At 43.0% G+C, this 21,095-nt stretch overlaps 1 protein-coding gene across 1 annotated transcript in view; it reads right to left on the bottom strand.

Moving 5' to 3' along the window:
- The window catches only part of Arhgef26 (Rho guanine nucleotide exchange factor 26), a 121,302-nt gene extending 103,361 nt beyond the window's left edge, over positions 1-17,941 (bottom strand). The window contains exons 1-3 of the mRNA XM_006972608.4: positions 16,289-17,941; positions 15,396-15,435; positions 11,590-11,735 (exon numbers count right to left, since the gene is read on the bottom strand). Coding sequence (XP_006972670.1) covers positions 11,590-11,735; positions 15,396-15,435; positions 16,289-17,362 — 1,260 coding nt within the window. The 5' untranslated portion in view covers positions 17,363-17,941. The remainder of the gene's footprint in view (positions 1-11,589; positions 11,736-15,395; positions 15,436-16,288) is intronic.
- Positions 17,942-21,095: the final 3,154 nt, after the last annotated feature.

The raw sequence follows: 21,095 nt of genomic DNA, 5'->3' as shown, positions 1-21,095 counted from the left end.
TGTTCCATCCACTAAAATACAGCAGAATACAAACATACCTTGTCGTGAGATACTAGCATTTTTCCCAAACATTATAACCTTGTAGTGAATGTAGTGACTTTATTACTTAAACGTGTGTGGGTGTGTGTGTGTGTGCGTACATACACACACACACACACACACACACACAGAGTAAAATATGTTTGTCATTATACCACACTGATACAAACCATAGTTGCAATAATATTCCTATTGACCCTATAAGAAAAGTTAGTCTACTGATATAGCTTCTGGTGTGTGGGGAAGGAGAGGAGGAGGAAGGATAGATGTGAGAGAGAAGAAAGAAGAGAGGAGAGAAGAAAGAGGAGTATCTTCGTTAGGATTTCTATTGCTGTGATGAAACGCCATGACCAAAAGTGAGTTTGGAGAGAAAGGGTTTATTTGGCTTATACTTCCATATTGTAGCCCATCACTGAAGGAAATCAGGACATGAACTCAAACTGGGCAGGAACCTGGAGGCAAGAGCTGATGCAGAGGCCATGGAGGGGTGCTTGCTTGCTCCCCATGGTTTCCTCTGCCTGCTTTTTTATAGAACCCAGGACCACCAACCCAGGGATGGCACCACCCACAAAGGGCTTGGCCCTCACCATCAACCACTAGTTAAGAAAATGTCTCACAGCAAGATCTTATGGAAGCATTTTCTCAGTTGAGGTCCCCAGTTTCAGATAACTCTAGCCAGTGTCAAGTTGACATAAACTATCCAGCACAAGGAAAGAGGAGAGAGGAGAGAGGTGGAGAGAAAGAGAAAACACTATCCAAAGTGGTCAGTGGTCATACCTCATAACACATCATGGAAGTCAAAGTTGGCTCTACTCAAGTGAGTTAGGCACCTGACAAAGACAGCATGTTTAAGTGACCTGTTATATAGGAGAAAGTAACTCATTTGATATAACCCTCTTCCTCAAGAAACCAAACTTTTAAGTTACATCTGGAAGCTGGAAGGAACACATCAGCCTATGTTAGGCAACTCAAGTGTAAGTTACAGAATATCAGAAACTGAGTATATATGTAGAACCACAGTGCAGAAGGAAGGCATGCTGAAAATGGGAAAGGAGCCAATTTATAAGAGAAAGGAGCCAGCAGATATAAATTATTTCATTGGCTGAGCACTAGAGGGAAATGTGGGGCCTCCTTTTCAGTGACTGGGCACATGTGCCCATTATCAGAGGCTCTATCCTAGGTCATCTCAAGATCCCATGGCAGCAGAAATGCAACCATATTTAACAGAGTCAAAGCTGCCTCCATTTTTATGATATTCTCTCAAGGGCTACATACACTGTGAAACAACCAAGTACAATTCTTGGCACATCAGTACTCTGGTTGGTAGTTCAACTACATGTAAATTAATCCTTATTTTGGTGATCCATGGAAGGTCCCAAGCTTTCTTGACAGCCAGCTATGGGATTGCTGCTTGTGTGGAGATGGATCCATGTGTCTGTCTCTACAAGACTCACTATTGCTCGGTGAGCACACAACCATACTCCTTTGAATGACACTTCCAAATGTTGGGTTTCTTGTCATCCAAAGCAGCAACTGATCTGTTTTGAAGTCACTGCAGTTTGACCGGGTGGCAGAGTTCACTCCTCACATCACAGGGAGAATTAGTCTGCAATTCTTTTACTGGCAATAATACTTCCCTCTCCTGTGGCTCTTTACTGACTTTGTACTCCATATCTCCTAAATAACAAACATGCAGATTACAAATGTCCTACTAATTCAAAGGCAGAGTGTAGATGATCATCTGGAGATGATCAGGCCATAAGTCTAGGTAAATTCAGAAAATCTAAGTAACAAAATTTTGAGGACTAGCCCCATATATAAAGATGAACCATCGCTTCTGGTGGTCACTGATATTCTCCAAACATCATGGAGACCAACTATCAGTTTCATCTCCTCTAAGAAACAGTGCATCACTTGAATGAAAGAAAAAACACATGAGGACACTTTAAGGTCAGGAGGGCAAATAAAAAACTCTAATGAATGAAATCCACATTGCTGGCTATGCACCACACAGCCCCCCCCCCTTTTTTTTCAGAGATTCAGAACTCCTCAACGGAATCAGCCTTTATTTTTAACCTAAGGTTACATTTTCCAAAGAGGCTGCTATTGCTCTTGCATGTGTCCTACCCACATCCCTGAAAGCCATACCTGGCACACTTTAATTTGATTTTATAGCAAGAACTCATCAGCAAATAGTATACAGTCAAAGTCATAAAACTGAGAAGATTACTAAGTGAGTGCAGGTGAGTAAAGACAGTTAAAGGCTGAGCCTAGGGAAGTCCAATATCCAATCTAGGGAGATCAAAGGGATGGGACGGACCAACAAACAGGATCCTGAAGCCCCAGCCATGCTATCCATGCCTCAACTCCATTTATCTGGGGCCACTCAAACATTCACACATGTTGTACTTTCTCTGACTCAGACTCTTCTTTCCCACCTTGTCAACTTTGCCCAGCCAATCATGATGTTCTTCAGATCTCCTCAGTGGACCCTTCTCTCCACTGAGCACATTTCCCAGACAGATGCTCCTCCACATGGGATCTCACAGCATGACAACATGTCCCTCACAGCTTGACCAAAGTGGGAATTTCACTTGACATTATAAGAGTACTTGATATCTGGTGTCTGCTTCATGGTATTGGTAAAGACATAAAAGCAAGGTACTCTTGCTCTACCTCACTGCTCAGCACAGGGACTTGTAGAGAGCCGAGCCGGCCCTTGATAAAGACATGATAAATGAAGCTGTCATCCATCAGTCTCTCTCACTGTTTTTTTTACTTGGTGAAATAATATTCTCTTTATCTGGGTCCCAGGAGCTGGTTTAGACAGGAGCATCTCCTTTGTACTTAAACTATAAAAATGAAATAATCCATGCTCATCTCCTCCCACTTTCTTGGGACACTAATCTCTTCTTCCCTAAGGGACACAGCACACACACACACACACACACACACACACACACACACACACACACACACACACACACAACCTTTCCACATCCTACTTTTACTTCAGAAAAATCAATAATGTGAATATTGGCATACCTACCACTCAGCCCATAACAAATCAGGTCCAAACAGAATAATTTAGTTCTCTATTTCTCTGCATTTTTCACAAGGCGGATATATAAAGTCCAACATGACTACAAGTTAGATAAAGAAAACATTTTTCTTGGTCATAGACACTGAACCCAGAGCCTCATTCATATTTAGCAAGTTTTCCACCACTGAGCTACACCTCCTACCATGAAATAAAACTTCAAGTGTTTTATTACATTTCTCTCTCTCTCTCTCTCTCTCTCTCTCTCTCTCTCTCTCTCTCTCCATCTCTCTCTCTCTCTCTCTCTCTGTGTGTGTGGGGGGGGGGGGGTGCGCGCGCGCATGTGTGCATGTACTCATAGGGGCCTGTGTCATGGGGCATGTGTGGAGGTCATTTCTCTCCTCCCACTATGTAGTTTCCAGGGATCAAATTCATGTTGTCAGGCAAGTGCCTTTGCCCTCTGAGCCATCTCTCTCACACAAGAAAACCCTTTGAAGGTGATTGTGAACAACATTCAAATGGTACACAATATATAAAGAGGTATAGTAAAAATACTCCTAGCATTTGCAGACTAAATAAATAAATAAAATTCTCAAACTGAAATTGAAAAATCACCTAAGTAAATATTAAACATATATGTGTGAATTCTAAAAAAAAAAACAATTCAGAACTTTTTTTTTCTCAAAGCATGAACAATCCTTCAAAAAGGATGGTGGTTATATTCTGAATATGGCAGAGGATACCCATGCATAGGTAGCTTAGAATTTCTGGTAAAAAAAGATGCCAGGGTTGGTATTACATCAACAGATGCAGGAAAGAGCTTTGATGAAGACCAGCATCCCTTTATGATCAAATTCCTAAAGAAACTAGCAATAGAAAGAACCTGACCAACATAACGAAGCCTATATACAATGAAACTACCCCAACATTGTAGTAAATGGGGAAAACAATGCTTTTTTTTTTTTTTTCATTAAACTCAGGAATGAGGTTTTGGTGTTGGTTTTTTTTTTTCCCCCCACTAAACTCTCTCCATTTGTGTTCAATATAGTCCTCTAAGTCTGAGCTTAAGCAACGACACAAGAAATAAAAAGGACACCAATAGGAAAGGGGGAAGTCAAATTATTCTTTACAATTTGATCCTTCACATAAGAGACCCTATGACTCCATCAGAAAACTCTGAGAAGTGATAGTTTCAAAAAGTAGCAGGATACAAAATCAACATAGAAAATCAGTGGCTTTTTTATAAACTAGTAATAAAGATTTTGAGAAATAAATCATGAATATAATCCCTTTCATTATAGCTTCAAAAGTATGTAGAGCAAACTAACCAAAAGGTAAAAGACCTCACAATGAAAATTTTTAAACACTTAAGGAGGAGGAAATTGAAAATTTTTCTTTGCTTCAAAATGAAGACATTCTACACTCCTGGGTCAGTAGAATAAATGTAAAGAAAATGGCTGTACTACCTAAAACAATATACAATTCTCATCAAAATTCCAATGGCATTCTTCACAGAAATAAGAGTAATAATAAAACTTTCCTAAAATTCATCTAGAAGCACAAAATATCCCCCATAGGCAAGCAATCCTGAGTAAAAAGAATAATGCTGGCAGTATCACAAAAACTGACTTAAAGTTATACTACAAAGTCATAGTAACAAAACAGTATGGCATTGATATAAAAAATCACATGGAATGAAGTGGAGTGGAGTGGAGGAGTGGAGCAGAATGGAAAGATGCAGAAATAAACCCACACACCTGACTTTTGAGTGCTGCGGAAACATGCAAAAGAAGGCAGCTAGATCTCACTCAGTCTCTCATCCTGTACAACTCAAATAACTCAAAAGGGATCAAAGTCTAAGGTCAACTGAAACTGTTAGCGGCACGGACACAGACTTTTGGAAAAGAACTCTAATAACCTGGAAATAATTATAAAAATTGGAAAAAATGGAATTTCATAAAGTCAAAAGGCTTCTATCTATCAAAGGAGACAACCCAGTGAAGGGACAGACCATAAAATGGGAGAAAATCTTTCTCTGCTATCCATCGGATAGACTATTGTCTAAAGTGTATAAAGAACTCTCTCTATACATCGGACAGACTACTGTCTAAAGTGTATAAAGAACTCTCTCATACATCCACACACCAAACCAAAAAAAAAAAAAAACCCTCAAAAATCTAATTATCAAAATAAAACCCAACAACCCAATCAATAAATGAGCTAAGGCAATGAACAGACAGTTCCTGAAAGATGCAAAGCAAAGGGTCAATAAACATATGAAAGCACATTCCACACCTGCAGCCACCAAGGAATACAAACTGAAATTACAACAAGAAGACAAGTCCTGGTAAGAGTTCAGAGCAGAGGGAACACAGATAACAGGAATGTAAGTTAGACTGCTGCTATGGAAACCAGTATGGAGGACCCACATAAAACTGAAAATATGACCCAGCTAAATCAATTCCAGATATGCCCAAAGAACTCTAAGTCAATATGCCAGAAATATTGTCACATTTGTGTTTCTTGTGACACTATTCCTTATAGAGAAGTAATGAGATCAGCCTATGTGTTCATCAACAGATGAATAGATAATGTATATATAAATAAATGTAAAAAGGTTAGAGGCATACAATGGAGTTTTACTCAGCCATAAAGAAAAATGAAATCACATCATTTACTAAAAAACAGATGCAACTTGAGATTTTGTATCGAGGAAAGTTAGAAAGACAAATATGTTTATTCATTAGTGAATCCAGATTTTATAGAGAGACACATAAAACCATTTATATATACACAATATATACATATATGGTATAACAGTAGGAAGACTGGGAGAAACAAGAAGAGTAACACAAGTGAGATAAAAGGGAGTTATCGAGGAAATAAAGTCAAAGTACATGATATACTGAAAAGAAAACATCTTTAGAAATCCAGCTCTCATATAATGAGTACAGGCCAGTAAAAAGGATAGGTCAAAGTATTATATTTGAGTCCTATAGGATAATGAAGCAATTACAGCAATGTCAATCATTTCATTTATGGACCTCAAATGTCTGTAAGACACATAATTCAGAAAAGGCAAATGTTACGTTATAAACTAATTATTTGTGTGAGTATATATAACCTATTTTTCTTAAATATGTATGTAGATGTTTAGAACATTAAATATGTATGTAGATATTTAGAATTATTTAGAACAACTTAGCTGTGGGAGAGAAAACTGGGATTAGAAAAGATTGAAAAATCTTTAGTTTTATTTAAACACTTGGATTGTTTTCTGCACAGGGGCCAGGTTACAAATTGCCTATGTAAGTTAAAATTAATTTTCAAAACTGCAAAAAGAATACTTCAACATAATTACAGTGAGATGCTAAGACTCTGTCTAGAAGTCCTACCGTCCATCATGGACATGTGCATTGGCACTCAAGATGATTATTTAATGAGGGGTAAAAGATACAAACGTGAAGGATGACTATTTTCTATATTTTAAACATAAAAGATGACAGGCAAGAGCTCAGAAGGCTCTGGGACTTGCTGGCCGAATTTCAGTCCCTGGGACCTGAGAAAACCAACTCCCACAGTTGGACTCTGACCTCCACTGTGCACTCCAGTATGCATGGGCATGGGCCCATGATTGTGGACACTAGACAAATGAGGGTAATAGAAAATTATGCTCAGAAGATGTAGTAGACAGCATTAATTGCCATCTAAGGTAAAAGAAATAACTTTATGAGATTGCTATCTTACAAAACCATTAATGAAAACTTATTGGACCACAGAAGCTACTATTTTAAGCAACAAGTGTGGGCAAGTGCTCAAATTTAAAGACCAAGATGAAAAGTTTTCTTTAGTTTTTGAACGTATTAAGCATTTCTCCAAAAGGGAATGATATTCATGGTTTTTACAATAGTTGATCTCTGGGTTTTAAGCAGACACAGTATTTTCTGCAATACATACAGTCTAAATCCTAAAAGAAAAAGTCCTATCAGATTAAACTGCTAAAACTCAAAAGATATGCTTTATAACCTAACAAAATTATTTTTGTGAATGTCCAGCTTTCCCTTTCTCATTTCTGCAAGTTCCAAAAAGCATCCCAAAGGTGAATCACACATGCAGAAGCAGAGAGTGTAAGGTCCTAATTCTGGATTCCCCATCACACCATTAGCCACTAAACCCAGCCAAAGCACTCTGATAAAAACATAAAAAATAAAAATAAAAAAAAAATCAGGACTAGAGAGTCTGAATTCTGTTAAGTACTCGGAAAAAAAAAAAAAAAGAAAAACATCTGAACTGATGGATGATGACTGATAAAGTGGCATGCCAGCAAGCACAGAAGAGTCCATGAGAGGGTGACTATATTAGGTGTGGAAAGTATGCCGGCATGTTCCAGCTTCTGCCCCTGGAGCCTGAACACCCTTCTCAAAGGTACCTGGCATTTCGAGGTAACAGAAATTACACAAACACACCCCACTGCAGGGTCAGGGCACGGCTGGCAAGTGTGACTTTGGTGCTGTCACCAAATGTAACTGAATAAACACCGGTCTCACAAATCAGTTCTTAAACGTCCCCAGCGTGTGCTTGGAGTAAGAGTGGATGATGAAGAGCAAAAGTCCGTGCAGAACAGAGGGACACTCCTGTGATCCTAGTAATGACAAAACTTTGGAGCTCACTTTCCAGCCAGAGCTCGACTGGCAGTGCACCTGGCACTCGGTGTAACAAGTACCCAGTGTTCTACCCCTGACTAACACAATCAATATTTTCCTCTAAACCCACAGCTTTTCCCAGAGACCCAAGAACTGCTGGCTCGGGTCCATGCCTCGATTTCGGTGAGGCACTGAGTCATTCACCTGTGTGCAGCAGGTGCCCTGATTCCAGGCAGAGTTCCAGATAACCATCTCTTGAGGTCAAAACAACTCCACAAACTCAAAACCTCAAATCCCTTCCACAACGAAACGATGAAATCCTGGATACTGAACTCCACTACAACTCTGAGGGAGGAACTGACATGTTGACAGACAAGTGAATGAGGTCTGAGCCTGTACCATCCTAAGAGATGAATGAATATGGCTACTTTCTAGACGACAACAGAACATGCCACTTGTACATGGGGAACTTGGGGGCCGAGACACCATTGATAAATGCATATACCACCGGTTCACTTGAAGTCTGTGCACTCTAAATGCTCATTCCAGTGAGGGAGTAATTAACTATGTCTCTCTTACACAGGTCTACATTTCCTTTATCCCTAAATGATCAGAACGCCACAGTTAAATCTGTCCCATCCCTGTACATGAGGACCGCCTGCCGCCTGTGCAGTTGAGCACTTTCCTACCTGGCACCATCCAGCGCAATCAAAGGAGTCACAGGAATAAAAACACTACAGGTAAATTACACTACAGAATGAAGGCTTAAAGAGCTTATGTAACAGCCATAAATTACTGCAAATTGCTGCACATCAAAAGAGACTTTGGCATACTGCATGCTTCGTACAGTCAACAGATAAGAAAATTGCATCATACTAGAAGGCAGGCAGGTGTTCGCAACAAAGATAAGAGATTTTTCCAAACTAAACATTCAACAGTGGCCAAGGTGCACGTGCACCCACACAGAGCCCTCTTAAGGAAAAAGGTAAATGTATGCCAAATTGAGACCTGCCGACTGTTAGAAAACTGCTTGTCTTACTCTCTTTCAGGAGTCAAGGCCACACTCAAGTGAGAGTTGGGATACGCGCAAGGATGTTAGGTGGGGGCTACTCTGCTAACCCACTGAAAGTTAAGCATGGCAAGATGACACCAAAACCAGTCTCAATAATGGAAGTCTTCTGAGAACTGCCGCCAATGTTGCCGTTGCTCTCTAAGAAAGCATCAGGACACGAGGGCAGACAGATAAGGAGCGACCATGACCACTCATCCTGACAGAGTTACTTATGAAGCCTCCTCTACTTACGGTCCTGACTGAAACTTGTACATTTATTAACAGATAGGTTCGAGTAACTGCCTTGTAGTGTTATAGTCCAGAGCTGGTTTCATCTTTGTGCTAGATAGAATTCCCAACTCCGGTGATCCCAGCACTCAGAAGACTAAGGTGAGATAAACTGAGGACAGCCTGGGCTAATCAGAGAGACTGTATCCTAACAAGTGTTTCAGAAAAAGGAAAAACATATGGAAAAGGCAAAGACCTTTAGGATAGGGATTCTCTGGGGAGAAAAGAAGAGAACGCAGGAGAGCAGGGGTGTTGAACTGGATTGCCTCAAAAACAGAAGCTGAAAAATATGGGTTAGAATATTAATATTTGTTGTTTATAGCTGGTGGGTACATGAAGATCAACTACCTTTATGAGTGTCTGCTTGGTTTTTTTTAACTTTGCTATATGTTAACAGCACTTTATAATATGATAAAGTAAAATGTGAATGAAAGGGAAATATAAAAGATACCAAGAAAAGTCGAATCACGTGGCAGCCAAACAATTCAATAAATACACGTGAGCTTCCTGGGTACACTCAAATCTAAGAAGCCACACTCTAAAGTTAAAGGTATAGCAGCACCTTTTCTCCTGGCCAAGTAAAAGTACAAGCTCATGTGCAAAGCTGTACTGAAGGATACGCAGTACGACTTAACTGCATCTGTGTTTGTTCATCTCAACGAAAGCCAGATGCCAGGAGGTCATGAACATGGCAGCCTCCTTTTCAGTGCTGAATTAAGCTGGATCGAACTGTGACACATAAGTCCCTTTTCTTCTGAGAGTTCAGAGCCATCCCCAGGGCTTAGGCTTATAGCAAGTACAGCGGCTGTCACAGTAAAAATTTAAAGACAGGTCTTTTCTCCTACATCCTTTACCCAACGGTTCACATCAACAAATGAATGAACTGAGACAGACATTTATAGCCACATTTTCCAGGTATCTGTTTGGATACATGCATATCATCAGATCGTTATATTAGGGTATAATATTACTAATACGTCACCTTTCTGGAGACATTTTACAATCTAGACCCATACAAAAAAAATCCTAAGAATGTCATAGAGGCGAGGCGGCACACTATTAGTGGAGAGATACAGATATTTTGATGGCCTCATATAACATTTCCCTAAAACTTGAATTCAGATAATACTCATCCAAGTCTGGATTTCTGTATCGGAGGACCTGGAAATAATGAACCTTTGCACATCCCTGACTTAAGCTAAGAAGTGGTTGTTCAATTGACAAAGGCCTGCCTACTACAACCCTCACCACTCCCTATCACCACACTCACAGGAATCACTGATTCACACTGACTGCCCTGATGCTATCAGCATTGCAATTCTGGGCAGAATTTCATAGGTACCACAGCTTGGAAGTGCCAGAAAGGAACAAGATGAGGAGAAGCAGACAGTCAGGTGTGATGGTACACACCTTTAATCCTAACACTAAAGAGGCAGAGGCAGGTGGATCTCTGTAAGTTCCACGGTAGCCTGGTCCACATAGAGAATTCCAGGTCAGTCAGAGTTACATACGGAGACCCTGTCTGAAAGGAGATGGATAGAAGGAACTGGATTCCAGACTTTGAAATTGCATAGAGGTTAGACAAGGAGAGACAGAGTTTGAAGCAGAAGTTGCACCCCTATCTTTAGCATAGCATTTTCATGATCCTGGCTGTACAGCACCAACACATGCAACTGCTTACTCTGCTGGTGGCTTCCCAAAGGCCATGAGAATCATGACTGAACAGCACTCAGCATGGCTTAAGAGGGGGCTGCCTCTGTTCTGGTAGAGCCTAAGATACTCAGAGCTTCACGGACCTATTTTCGATGCAGTGTTTTTACCACCCATGTCTAGCCACAAGAATTCCTTTCAACTTGCTAATGTGCCAGCAGTCAGACATGGTATGCCCAAACTCCATCAAGAAAATGAACCAATACATGGCATTTTAAGCCAGGGAGGAAACTGACTATGGCTAAAAAACCAAATGTGTTTGATCCAGAAAGAAGAAATTACACATGATTGTAAAGGTATTAGAACCACATATACAGAAGATACATAAAGAAGGGAATCTCAATAACTAACTTCAAGAAAATATCAATATGGTTATATCAAATAAACTGTCCAAGGAACAACTGTAATTAACTCCCCATTGTACACAAACACACAAATATACATATATACCCATACAACACATTTATATAACATATATATAGCCAATTATGAAAACACCTGGGATATATTATCACTACACGCACACTGTATTAAAAAGAAAAAGGAAGATACTGAGTGAGAATTTATGGAGTCCACACTACATCAGTCTGAAGGCATGTCTTGTCATTTTATCAGACCTGCTTTCCTGATCAGAAGTGCCAAGCTCTATGTTCTTATTAACATCTGCAGTTTCCAGAAACATTTTACCATCTGAAGAGTCTTTTTTTGTTAGAATTACAGGATCATTGGTAGAGAAAAATAAAGACCACATTCATGCACGATTTCCACAAATTGGCCTTTTCCGCCCACAGATAGAAAAGAAGAATGTAAACACTCACCGCAGAGAGCTGGCTCCATGTGGATCTCAGCGGCTTATGGTGAATCACAATCTTCTCCTCTGGCTTCTGTTCTTTGGGCTCCGATTCTTCATCAGAGTCAATATCAAGGGCCTTTTCTTTGTAGTTTTGATACAGGACTGCATTTTCTTCAAGAAAACAAGTCGGATATGTCACTAATTGCTCCCAGTAGCTATGCTATTTGCTCTAAACAAAGGTCAACATTTGTACAAAGTTTAGTGCTGGCTTAATTAATAGCTGGGGAAAAAAAAAACGTATTTTGTCACCAGAGAATTTATGACATTCCAACTGAAGCAAAGTTTCAGTGTCTCTGTCCACTACTCATGGAAGACGGTCAGTCTCAGCCCGTTGTCATTCAGGTTAAATTAAATCCATGCTAGCTATGTTTTCTTCACTGTCTATCACTTGTTCACTCACTTACCTATTTGGCAAACATTTACTATACATCCATAATGCTTTATTTTCTAAAAATACGGGAAAAGATATTTGTCATCCCTTCATGAACCAACGAGTTGGTGAAAAGAATGAACTTCATACTCATGCATATATTCATCCAACTGACATTTAGGAAATGTCTACTAGATGCCAGCAACTGCTAAGCAACTAGGAATATAATGGACAAAAAAGATTAAGAAATTTCAATGTTCATGAAGCTGACATAAAATGAAGGAGAATTGAAATAAACAATTAACCCTTCATAAGTATTTCAAATATGGCCATGTTGTCATGGAGAAAAAAAAATGATGGAAGGGGGTAGGAATTCTGGGAAGAAAGTAAGTTCATTTTAAGTAGGGTGGTTTAGGAAGACCTCACAAGACACAATTAAGGCACGACATAAGAGTGTGTGTGTGTGTGTGTGTGTGTGTGTGTGTGTGTGTGTGTGTGTGTGTGTAGTATGTTTGTGTGTTACACGGGCATGTAACAGCATACCTGAGAAGTCAGAAGACAACTTCTGGTGTCCATCTACGATGTCCACCTTGTTTGCCACAGACTCTCTTGTTCACAGCTGCATACACCAGCTCATCAGAGGAAGATTTGGATTACAGATGTGCTCTACCCACACCTGGCTTTATGTGGGTTTAGGTAATACAAACTCAGTTCCTCGTTTTTTGTGCTGCAAGCACTTTATCTGCTGAGCCATCTCCCCAGCTCAGGAAAGAATATATCACTCCGAGTGAACTGCAAGTTCACTAGGGGCAGGAGTCTGTCTGGTATGTCTGTGTGGACAAGAAGCAGCAAGGCCAGTGTAGCAGGAGTACCAGCAGAGAGCTGAAATCGTAGAAGTTGAGAGGGGAGACTTGTAGCTGGCTCCTGAGTGTTTTTTTATTAATAAGACCTCTTAAGATTCGTGTTACAAGGAGTGAGTATGGGGCAGGTCATGTTGGGTCACTAAAAGGACCCCGATTTTTACGCCAAGTGGGATCACAAGTTATTGAAGGGTGGAGGGCACATGATCTCACATAAATGCATCATGACAAAAGGGAAGATATGTGTGTAGAGTTGCTCTGACAGAACTGCCAGAGTATGATACCACCCTGGGGGTCAGAGAGGCATCAGTGAGGAAAACCTAAGCTCTTCGAGTAGGAAAGCAGCAGAGCTCAAGGAAAAAGCAGATGGACACACTCTGAAGCAAGAAGAAATATAAACCACAGGAGCTCCCAGGAGGGTCAAGGCAGTTGTATGGTGGGTGTGTACAGTGGTCAAACAATGCAAGATGTGTTTACAGAGATGAGCCGCATAGTCCAACTCTAAATAACCAAATCTAAGTAATCTAAATAAAAGAATTAGATTTGACCCTGAGTTCAAAAGGATTTAGCTTCTTTCACACCGTAATGATTGCATTTTATCCTGAATGCAAGGGAACCCACCAGAAACAGATTTGCTGCCATGGGCTCATCAAAGACCAGCCACCCAGGCGACTAAGTAGGATGCCGGTGGAGTAGTGACTGATAGGTAATGGAGACTTGAGCTGTGCCACTTAGGTCCGACTGGTAACAGACCGGTTGTGGGGGGAGGAGTAGGTTCTAAGCTTTCAAAACCTTCCAATTATACAGACAGAAAGCAGAAGACAGGAATATCAGAAGGGATTCAGGCATGACGGAGAAGATTCTGAGTTTGGTATAGGGCTTAGGGAGTTAGAAATGCTCCTCCCACATCTGCATTTTCTCTTGGCAAACACATACAGCCCTGTGTGTACTGCGTCTACAGTAGCACTGGAGTCTATGCAAGACTTTACTATTCTGTGATTGTTCCACATAGGAAAATAAGCAATAGGCATAATGTCACTGGTACGATTGCTCACTCATTCTCACAAAAGCATGGGCTGCGGCAGAATCACTCTCATTTCACACATGAGACAGGGCTCGGTGATGCAAAGTTCTTGCCTCCCTGTCACTCATTCGATGACTAGAAACATCAAGAACCTGGCACCACAAGTTCTCACCACCACACAACACTGCCTTATAGGTGCATTCTGTCAAGCCATTAAGTGTTAAAAATCTTGCATTCTTTGCCTACATGTGTTAAAAAAAAAAAAAAAAAGGGCGGGGGGGGGGGTGTCTACACCATCGTGTATAAGAATAGATAAGATACTCAGAAACTGCTGATACAAGGAGATAAACATGAAACTGCCTATTCAGACTGTAGAACACTCAAATTTATCAAATTTAAGGCATAAACAGAATCAAGTTCAAATTCCAAGAAGCAAAAGCCTCCTCTGAGGGAAATACAAAGTGGAGGGTTGTTGACTTCACATTCACACAACTGTCCAGGAAACAGCAAAGTGTAGCAGATACAAGTGTCGCCAGAGGTGCCAGCAGGGACGAGTTACTAAAATTCTCAGAGCTTCTGATTTCCCCAATTATAAAACCAAGGAGATCAATTTATGCCCCCTAGTCAAAATACCGTATCTGGGTTTCTTCTCCAAATAACAATTACTTTCTACAATTAGTACAATGGCTTCATTAATTACCCATTCGTAGTTATGCAGGAACTATTTTACAGTCGCCCAAATTATGTATTTTAAATGGGCATGGCTTCCCATTAGCTTTCCTTATGTTAAGGCACACTTTCCTTCATTATTCAATTAAGGGTGGAAACTCTCAGCATTTCAAAGCATGACAGAAAGTAAGTCCACTCACTGTCCCCAGCAGCCTCATGCTGCTCCCTTCATGCTCCTCCAGTTGGCGGACACTTGACCCATCTATTTACAGAGTCCACTAATCTGATTAGCATGTGAACACCTGGCTGAAGCCGCTTTTGCTTTTGAAATCCTTAACAACAAAGTAATATACAGGTCACAAATTCTTAAGATTATGGTGTTTGTTTTCCCACCAGAAAAGTTGCATTTCCCCAAAGGTGAAACTTAGTAGGAAAACAGGAAGTCAGAACTGAAAATCGAAGGTGAAAATAATATTAAGGAAGAAAAAAAATGTGGCCTGAGGAAACACCGCCTAAGATCCAAGTGTCACTCTCGGAGTGCTTGACTAAAGAGCTAGAACTTGCTCTGTTTTCAGGTAGGTGGGTATGGAGCTGGGGCAAAGAAGAATGAGAGCTCCCAAGTTGTAAAATGCAAAAGTTACCACCTTATAAAAATGCCTCCTCCCCACCCCCGCCACGAGTAAATACCTTAGCTTAGTGAACACAGTTTTTGTACTGTATAGTCCAAGCAAAGCTGAGTATTTTTGCTTTTTCATCTCAAGCGTCTTTGCTACTGCAGTTGGGTTTCAACTTATAATTGATGTACCACATTGAAGCCGCAATAAAAGTCTGGAAAATGAAGTGCTTACCTTCCCCATCAAATGTTCCTTGTCCTTTCAGCATTTTTTTCTAAGAGACAAGAAAAGCAAAAAGAGAAAGAGAGAGAGAGAGAAGCAAACTATGTATGAATGAGCCAACTAGAAAACACAGCTATTGTAAGTAAATGCCCCTTTTTGTTACAGCCCTCGGATTTCCAAAAGCACGCTGCAGAGAATCCCCATGCCAATTCACAGCAACAGTAAAATAAGATGTACAGCGTCCCCCCACATCCTGTTAAACTAGACTGAGAATCCGCAAACGACCAGCAGCGGCCCCACTCATTTCACTACCTGATTCACTCTCACTGTTAAAACTCAACTTTGCTACCCTTGACAGCTGCGGGGGCGGGAGAGGGGGCGTTGTACATAAAATGTTATGTAATGTCTTTTCTTTAAGACCGCGTGTCTACAACCAAACAGGCGTGTTTCTGTGTGACATTTATAGACTGGTTCCAGTTCTCTCATGAATCAAGAAACAAATGTGACTGCCAAAGGCAGTCTTTGCCCTATTGCTTAGCACTGTCCTGCTTCTAAGAAAGCGGCACACACTCCAAAGCATCCCTCTCTAGCTGTCTTTTTTTCCTTTAAATCCCAGTGGGAAAAATATTCACTAAGTGCAACTGCTAGGCCTGGATCAGCGTACCATACCTCACACCCTCACTCAAGTTCTAAGCTACTAGTGTGTCAAGTACACTCAGTGATTAATAGTAATAAAATATAAGCAAGGAACATGGTGGCCAGCAAACAACTGCTCCACGACTTGGGTACTGATTTAAACTCATTTTATCTGAAAGGTTATCAAATGTGCCATGATCACTCAAAACTTGTCCCCAACACGTTCCCTTTGAGTTTAAGGAATGGCATGTGAGCCTGCCCAGTCCTACCTTTATCCTTCCCAGACTAGAGAACTTCTCCTTGTCTTCCATTACTGCCTTCAGAACAGGCTGGGACATTCTGTTCTTCTTCTTTGAACTGGTGGGGCTGTCAAAATCAAAACCGCTGACCACTGCCCTTCGGTAAGAAGTGGACCTCAAGCCTCGCCGAAGAGAGCCCGGGCTGTCCATGTCGTTGTCGACTTCTTCCTCCCCTTCGTGGCCCAGGGGTGTTCCCAGCCCCTCCACCATGCTGCGCACCTTGAGGAGCCTCCTGTGGGGCTCTACATTTTGACTGTTGGATTTACTCAGCTTAATTTCCGAGGCAAGGCTCTTCGGGATAATCTGCTGCTTTCCCATCTTGAGGGCGGCCGGGCTGTTGGTACTCAAAACCACGGAAGGGTTCGGGAGCTCATTCCCTTGCGAGGACAGCCTTTGGAGCGGCAGTTTTTGTTCTGATGACCTGTGCTGGGGAACAGGGGAGAGTCTCGAGAGACCTGGCTCCATGTCCCTAGCCGTCTGACCAGTCTGTGAAGCTGAGCCAGGTGAGTCGTTTTTAGGGACAAGGCCATTGGCAACGGGCGAAGACGCCTTACTGGCGGTCACCCGGGTGCGGTCCTCCTCGGGGTCGTATGGGGCAGGGGCGTCGGGAGTCCGCGAGGCACAGGACACCAACGCCGCGGGAGAGGCCACCGTGCCATTAGCAGGGGACTTCTGGGAGCCGCCCGACGCCGCGTGAAGAACTAGGGGTGATTTGGGCCGTCGAAGTCGAGGAGAAGCAGCTCTATAGTCCGGGGACACCGTGCGACCATTGGTCACCGGCCTCCGATGCGCGCACAGAAGCTGGGGGCTCCTGGTCACCGTCCTGCCATCCGGGGCGGCGGGCACACGGGCGGGAGTCTGCGGCGAGGGCAGAGCGGCCAGCTCCTCCACCGGGAAGTCGGTGATCAGCAGCCCGCTGGGGCTCTGGTAGGACTGTGGCCTCGGCTTGCTCCGGCCGAGCAGCTGGAGAGGAGGGGTGGACCGTCTCCGCCACAAAGGGGTGACGCCGTTGCTGGAAAAATCCACCTCGCTTTCGCTGTCCATAGCGGGGCCTTGGGGCCGGCCCCGGGAGAAGGAGAGCTGCTCAGGTTGCCTAGGAGGAAGGAACTTTGCCTCCGGACAACTGGTCTCGTCTGGGAGCCCAGCCGGCTCCCAGGTTGGCAGTCACTCCGGTGTCGCGCGGGACTCGGCAGCGCCGCACTTACCCGCCCTTTCTCGGGCACAGCGCCTCCCGCCACGCTGCGCGACCGCAGGCAGAGATTCGAGTTGCAGCCGATCGGATGAATCCGGTCTCCTCTGCGTTCTTCCCGCGCCCAACGCCCGCCGGCACCTAGAGAGCCCGCCACCCGCTCGAAGAGGGTAGGACACTTGGGAAGAGTTCAGCTGGCTCGGAGAGCTCTCCGCGGGACGCTTCCCGGCGCCTCCATCCAGCCGCTAGTCCCCAGCCAGTCCACCCGGCCCCCCGCTGCACGGCTCGCGGCGCGCTCACCCTTCCGGGTGTCCCGGGCGCAGACCAAGGAGTGCTCCCGGCCCCGTGGGTGGCCTGGGTCCGCACCAAAGCGCCGGGGTAACAGCTCTGCGCCGCGCAGCAGCGGCCCGAGGCGCCGGCTCCGCCCCCACGCCAGGGCCAGCCCCCTTTGGCCCCGCCCCTCTAGCCCGGGAATCTTGCCGAGAGGAGCCCTGGAGTTCCCGCCCCGGTCTACATCGAGTGCATATTGATCCCTTTGCCTGCAGGACGCGCACACCTGAGCCGGGTGCCTAGACACGAGCACCAGATCGCTGGAGCTCAGACGGCGGCCGCCGGGGCTAGCTGGAGGGCGCGGTCGCGGCTCGGAGCACAGCGTGGGAACGGTCGTGAGAGCCGTGCCAAGGTGTACTTTCTGATCCCCCGAGCCCGGGAGGAGATTGGAATGGTAAACGACGTCGGAGCATGCTGCCGTGCCAATCGGAATGGTAAACCATGTCGGAGCGTGGTGCTGCGCCACTAGCGATCTTCAAACTGGACCTCTCTCCCCTACTTAGAATGCTGTGTGGACTGTAGACGGATTTGCTTGTATCCACTCAGGGGAAAACGGGCTCGGAGGCCAGGTGGAATTCATTTCATAATCTTTGGACTTTGTGTGTGTTGGAAAGTTACACAGTAAAAGTAAACAAAATACAAAATATGTGTGAGTGTGTAATTGTGTATAATATACACTGAAAATGAATGTGTAGAATCAAATAGCGTTCAAAAAGTAAATTCCAAATCCTTATCAGAGATTAAGAGGCCGGTTTGAGGTGGGCCTACCTCTACAGCCCAGTCCCCTCTCTAGCTGTACTTAAGCCAACCCAAATCCAAAGCCTTAGAACCCTCACTTTCGTGGCTTTCTAGGTTGTCAACTCCATTACATAGGCCCCCTGAATTGGAACACTCTCTGCTGTTTATTTCCCCAACCACCTGGTCTCTTTCTTTTCCACACTAATCAAAATTTGTAAATCTGTATGCTTATATGTTTACAGATTAACGATTATTCTATTCTGCCTTTGCATTGTAATCTTGAGGAAGGCAGGGGCCAATGCCAGTGGTCCACGCCCACAGGAGATGATAAATACCTGTTGAGTGAGTGGATGTGTAAGAGAAATGAACATTCCTCCCTTAGCTGTTGGTTGCTGAGTTGACTGTGTCTTGGTGAAAGTCCTGGTATGTAAGAATAATGAGGCAACCTGAGAAGAGAGATGATTTTAGTTGATTAGACCCGGAGAATTGGTTCTGTTAGCAAGACACATGGGAGTCTCCAAGCTCTCAGCATTCCTGGGAGCACCCACTGTTTACAAGCCTTGCTTGATTCTGTTTTCGGTGGAGAAAGGAAGGTTGATGTTTGTTATGTGTCTTGATCTTACTTTGATCTGAGAAAGTTTTGTGACCTAGGGAAAATGGCATCAAAATGTTGACCAAAGACCATTTTTGTTTTGTTTTGTTTTTGTTTGTTTGTTTTGTTTTTCAAGACAGGGTTTCTTTGTGTAGCTTTGGTGCCTGTCCTGGACCAGGTTGGCCTCGAACTCACAGATATCCAACTGGCTCTGCCTCCTGCATGCTGGGATTAAAGGCGTGCACCACCACCGCCCAGCATACTTTATGTGTTCTTATACAGACCCTTAAAATAGGGAATTTTTGTGTCAATAATACAGTTTTATGTAATAAAATAAATTTAATTTCAGAAAGTATGGAAATTGATAAATGGAAGGTTTAATATGGATGAGAATACAGTCTGTAATCAAAGTTAAAAGCCTATAAATTAATGATGTAAAAAATTGGCATCTCTGCAAATTACGTTGGCTCTTCAATTGTGACTACTATTTAAGAAGTCCCAGATTCTGCTTCCATCCTTCCTTAGCAACAACCTCATCTCCAAACAGCAGTGAAACACCAAATGCTGTTCTTTCACTAAGGAAAGATTGGGAACATACAGCTAAGCGTGTATTTTAGCCCCCACTTAATTTATTGTATGCTTTCAAATCCAAGACATAACTAATTGGTTGCCAAGATAATAATTAATTAAAATATGACACAATGTAGTGTTATGGAATTCTTTATAATTACTGAAAAAATACTTGTAGGTTTTCTTAGACAGATTTTTAGTACTGTGCACATATAAAAAGTGTAAAATATGCCGGGCGGTGGTGGCGCACGCCTTTAATCCCAGCACTCGGGAGGCAGAGCCAGGCGGATCTCTGTGAGTTCGAGGCCAGCCTGGGCTACCAAGTGAGTTCCAGGAAAGGCGCAAAGCTACACAGAGAAACCCTGTCTCGAAAAACCAAAAAAAAAAAAAAAAAAAAAAAAGTGTAAAATATAAGCAGAGTAAATTAGTTCAAGTTTTGTACACCAAGCCTATTTCTTTTTTGTTTTGTTTTTGAGACAGGGTTTCTCTGTGTAGCTTTGCGCCTTTCCTGGAACTCGCTCTATAGACCAGGCTGGCCTCGAACTCACAGAGATCCGCCTGCCTCTGCCTCCCGAGTGCTGGATTTAAAGGCATGCCCCACCACCGCCCGGCCTCCAAGCCTATTTCTTTAGAACACTTATTTTTCACACAGCTATTAATATGTGTGGCTTTTCCCCCATGAAAGAGCACCAATAATATAGTATTTCTTAAGAGCATGTTGCACTCTTGGGTCTGGGACTTTCTTTCTCACTATTAGCAAACATATTGCAAGTCTGTTGCCTTCATTATTCTCTAATTAAAACACAGAATTTTTTTTATATATATATTTTATTTTACAATACCATTCAGTTCTACATATCAGCCATGGGTTCCCCTATTCTCCCCCCTCCCACCTCCTCCCCTTATCCCCAGCCCACCCTCCATTCCCACCTCCTCCAGGACAAGTCCTCCCCTGAGGACTGCGATCAACCTGGTAGACTCAGTCCAGGGAGGTCCAGTCCCCTCCTCCCAGACTGAGCCAAGTGCCCCTGCATAAGCTCCAGGTTTCAAACAGCCAACTCATGCAATGAGCACAAAACTTGGTCCCACTGCCTAGTTGCCTCCCAAACTGATCAAGCCAATTAACTGTCTCACCTATTCAGAGGGCCTGATCCACCTGAGGCCCCTCAGCCTTTGGTTCATAGTTCATGTGTTTCCATTCATTTGGCTATTTTTTTTCAATAATTGAGTAAAACTGAAATTTATTATAAGCCACAGTCGTCCTAGGGACCTCCATGCTATATATATAGCCTCTATGGTTCTATGGGTTGTGGTCTGATTGTTCTTTATTTTATATCTAGAATCCACCTATGAGTGAG

Source organism: Peromyscus maniculatus, chromosome 6 (assembly GCF_049852395.1).
Source record: "Peromyscus maniculatus bairdii isolate BWxNUB_F1_BW_parent chromosome 6, HU_Pman_BW_mat_3.1, whole genome shotgun sequence".
NCBI classification, from domain to species: Eukaryota; Metazoa; Chordata; class Mammalia; order Rodentia; family Cricetidae; genus Peromyscus; species Peromyscus maniculatus.
Note: the sequence above shows the minus strand (reverse complement) of the source record. Positions and strands in the feature narration are given on the sequence as shown.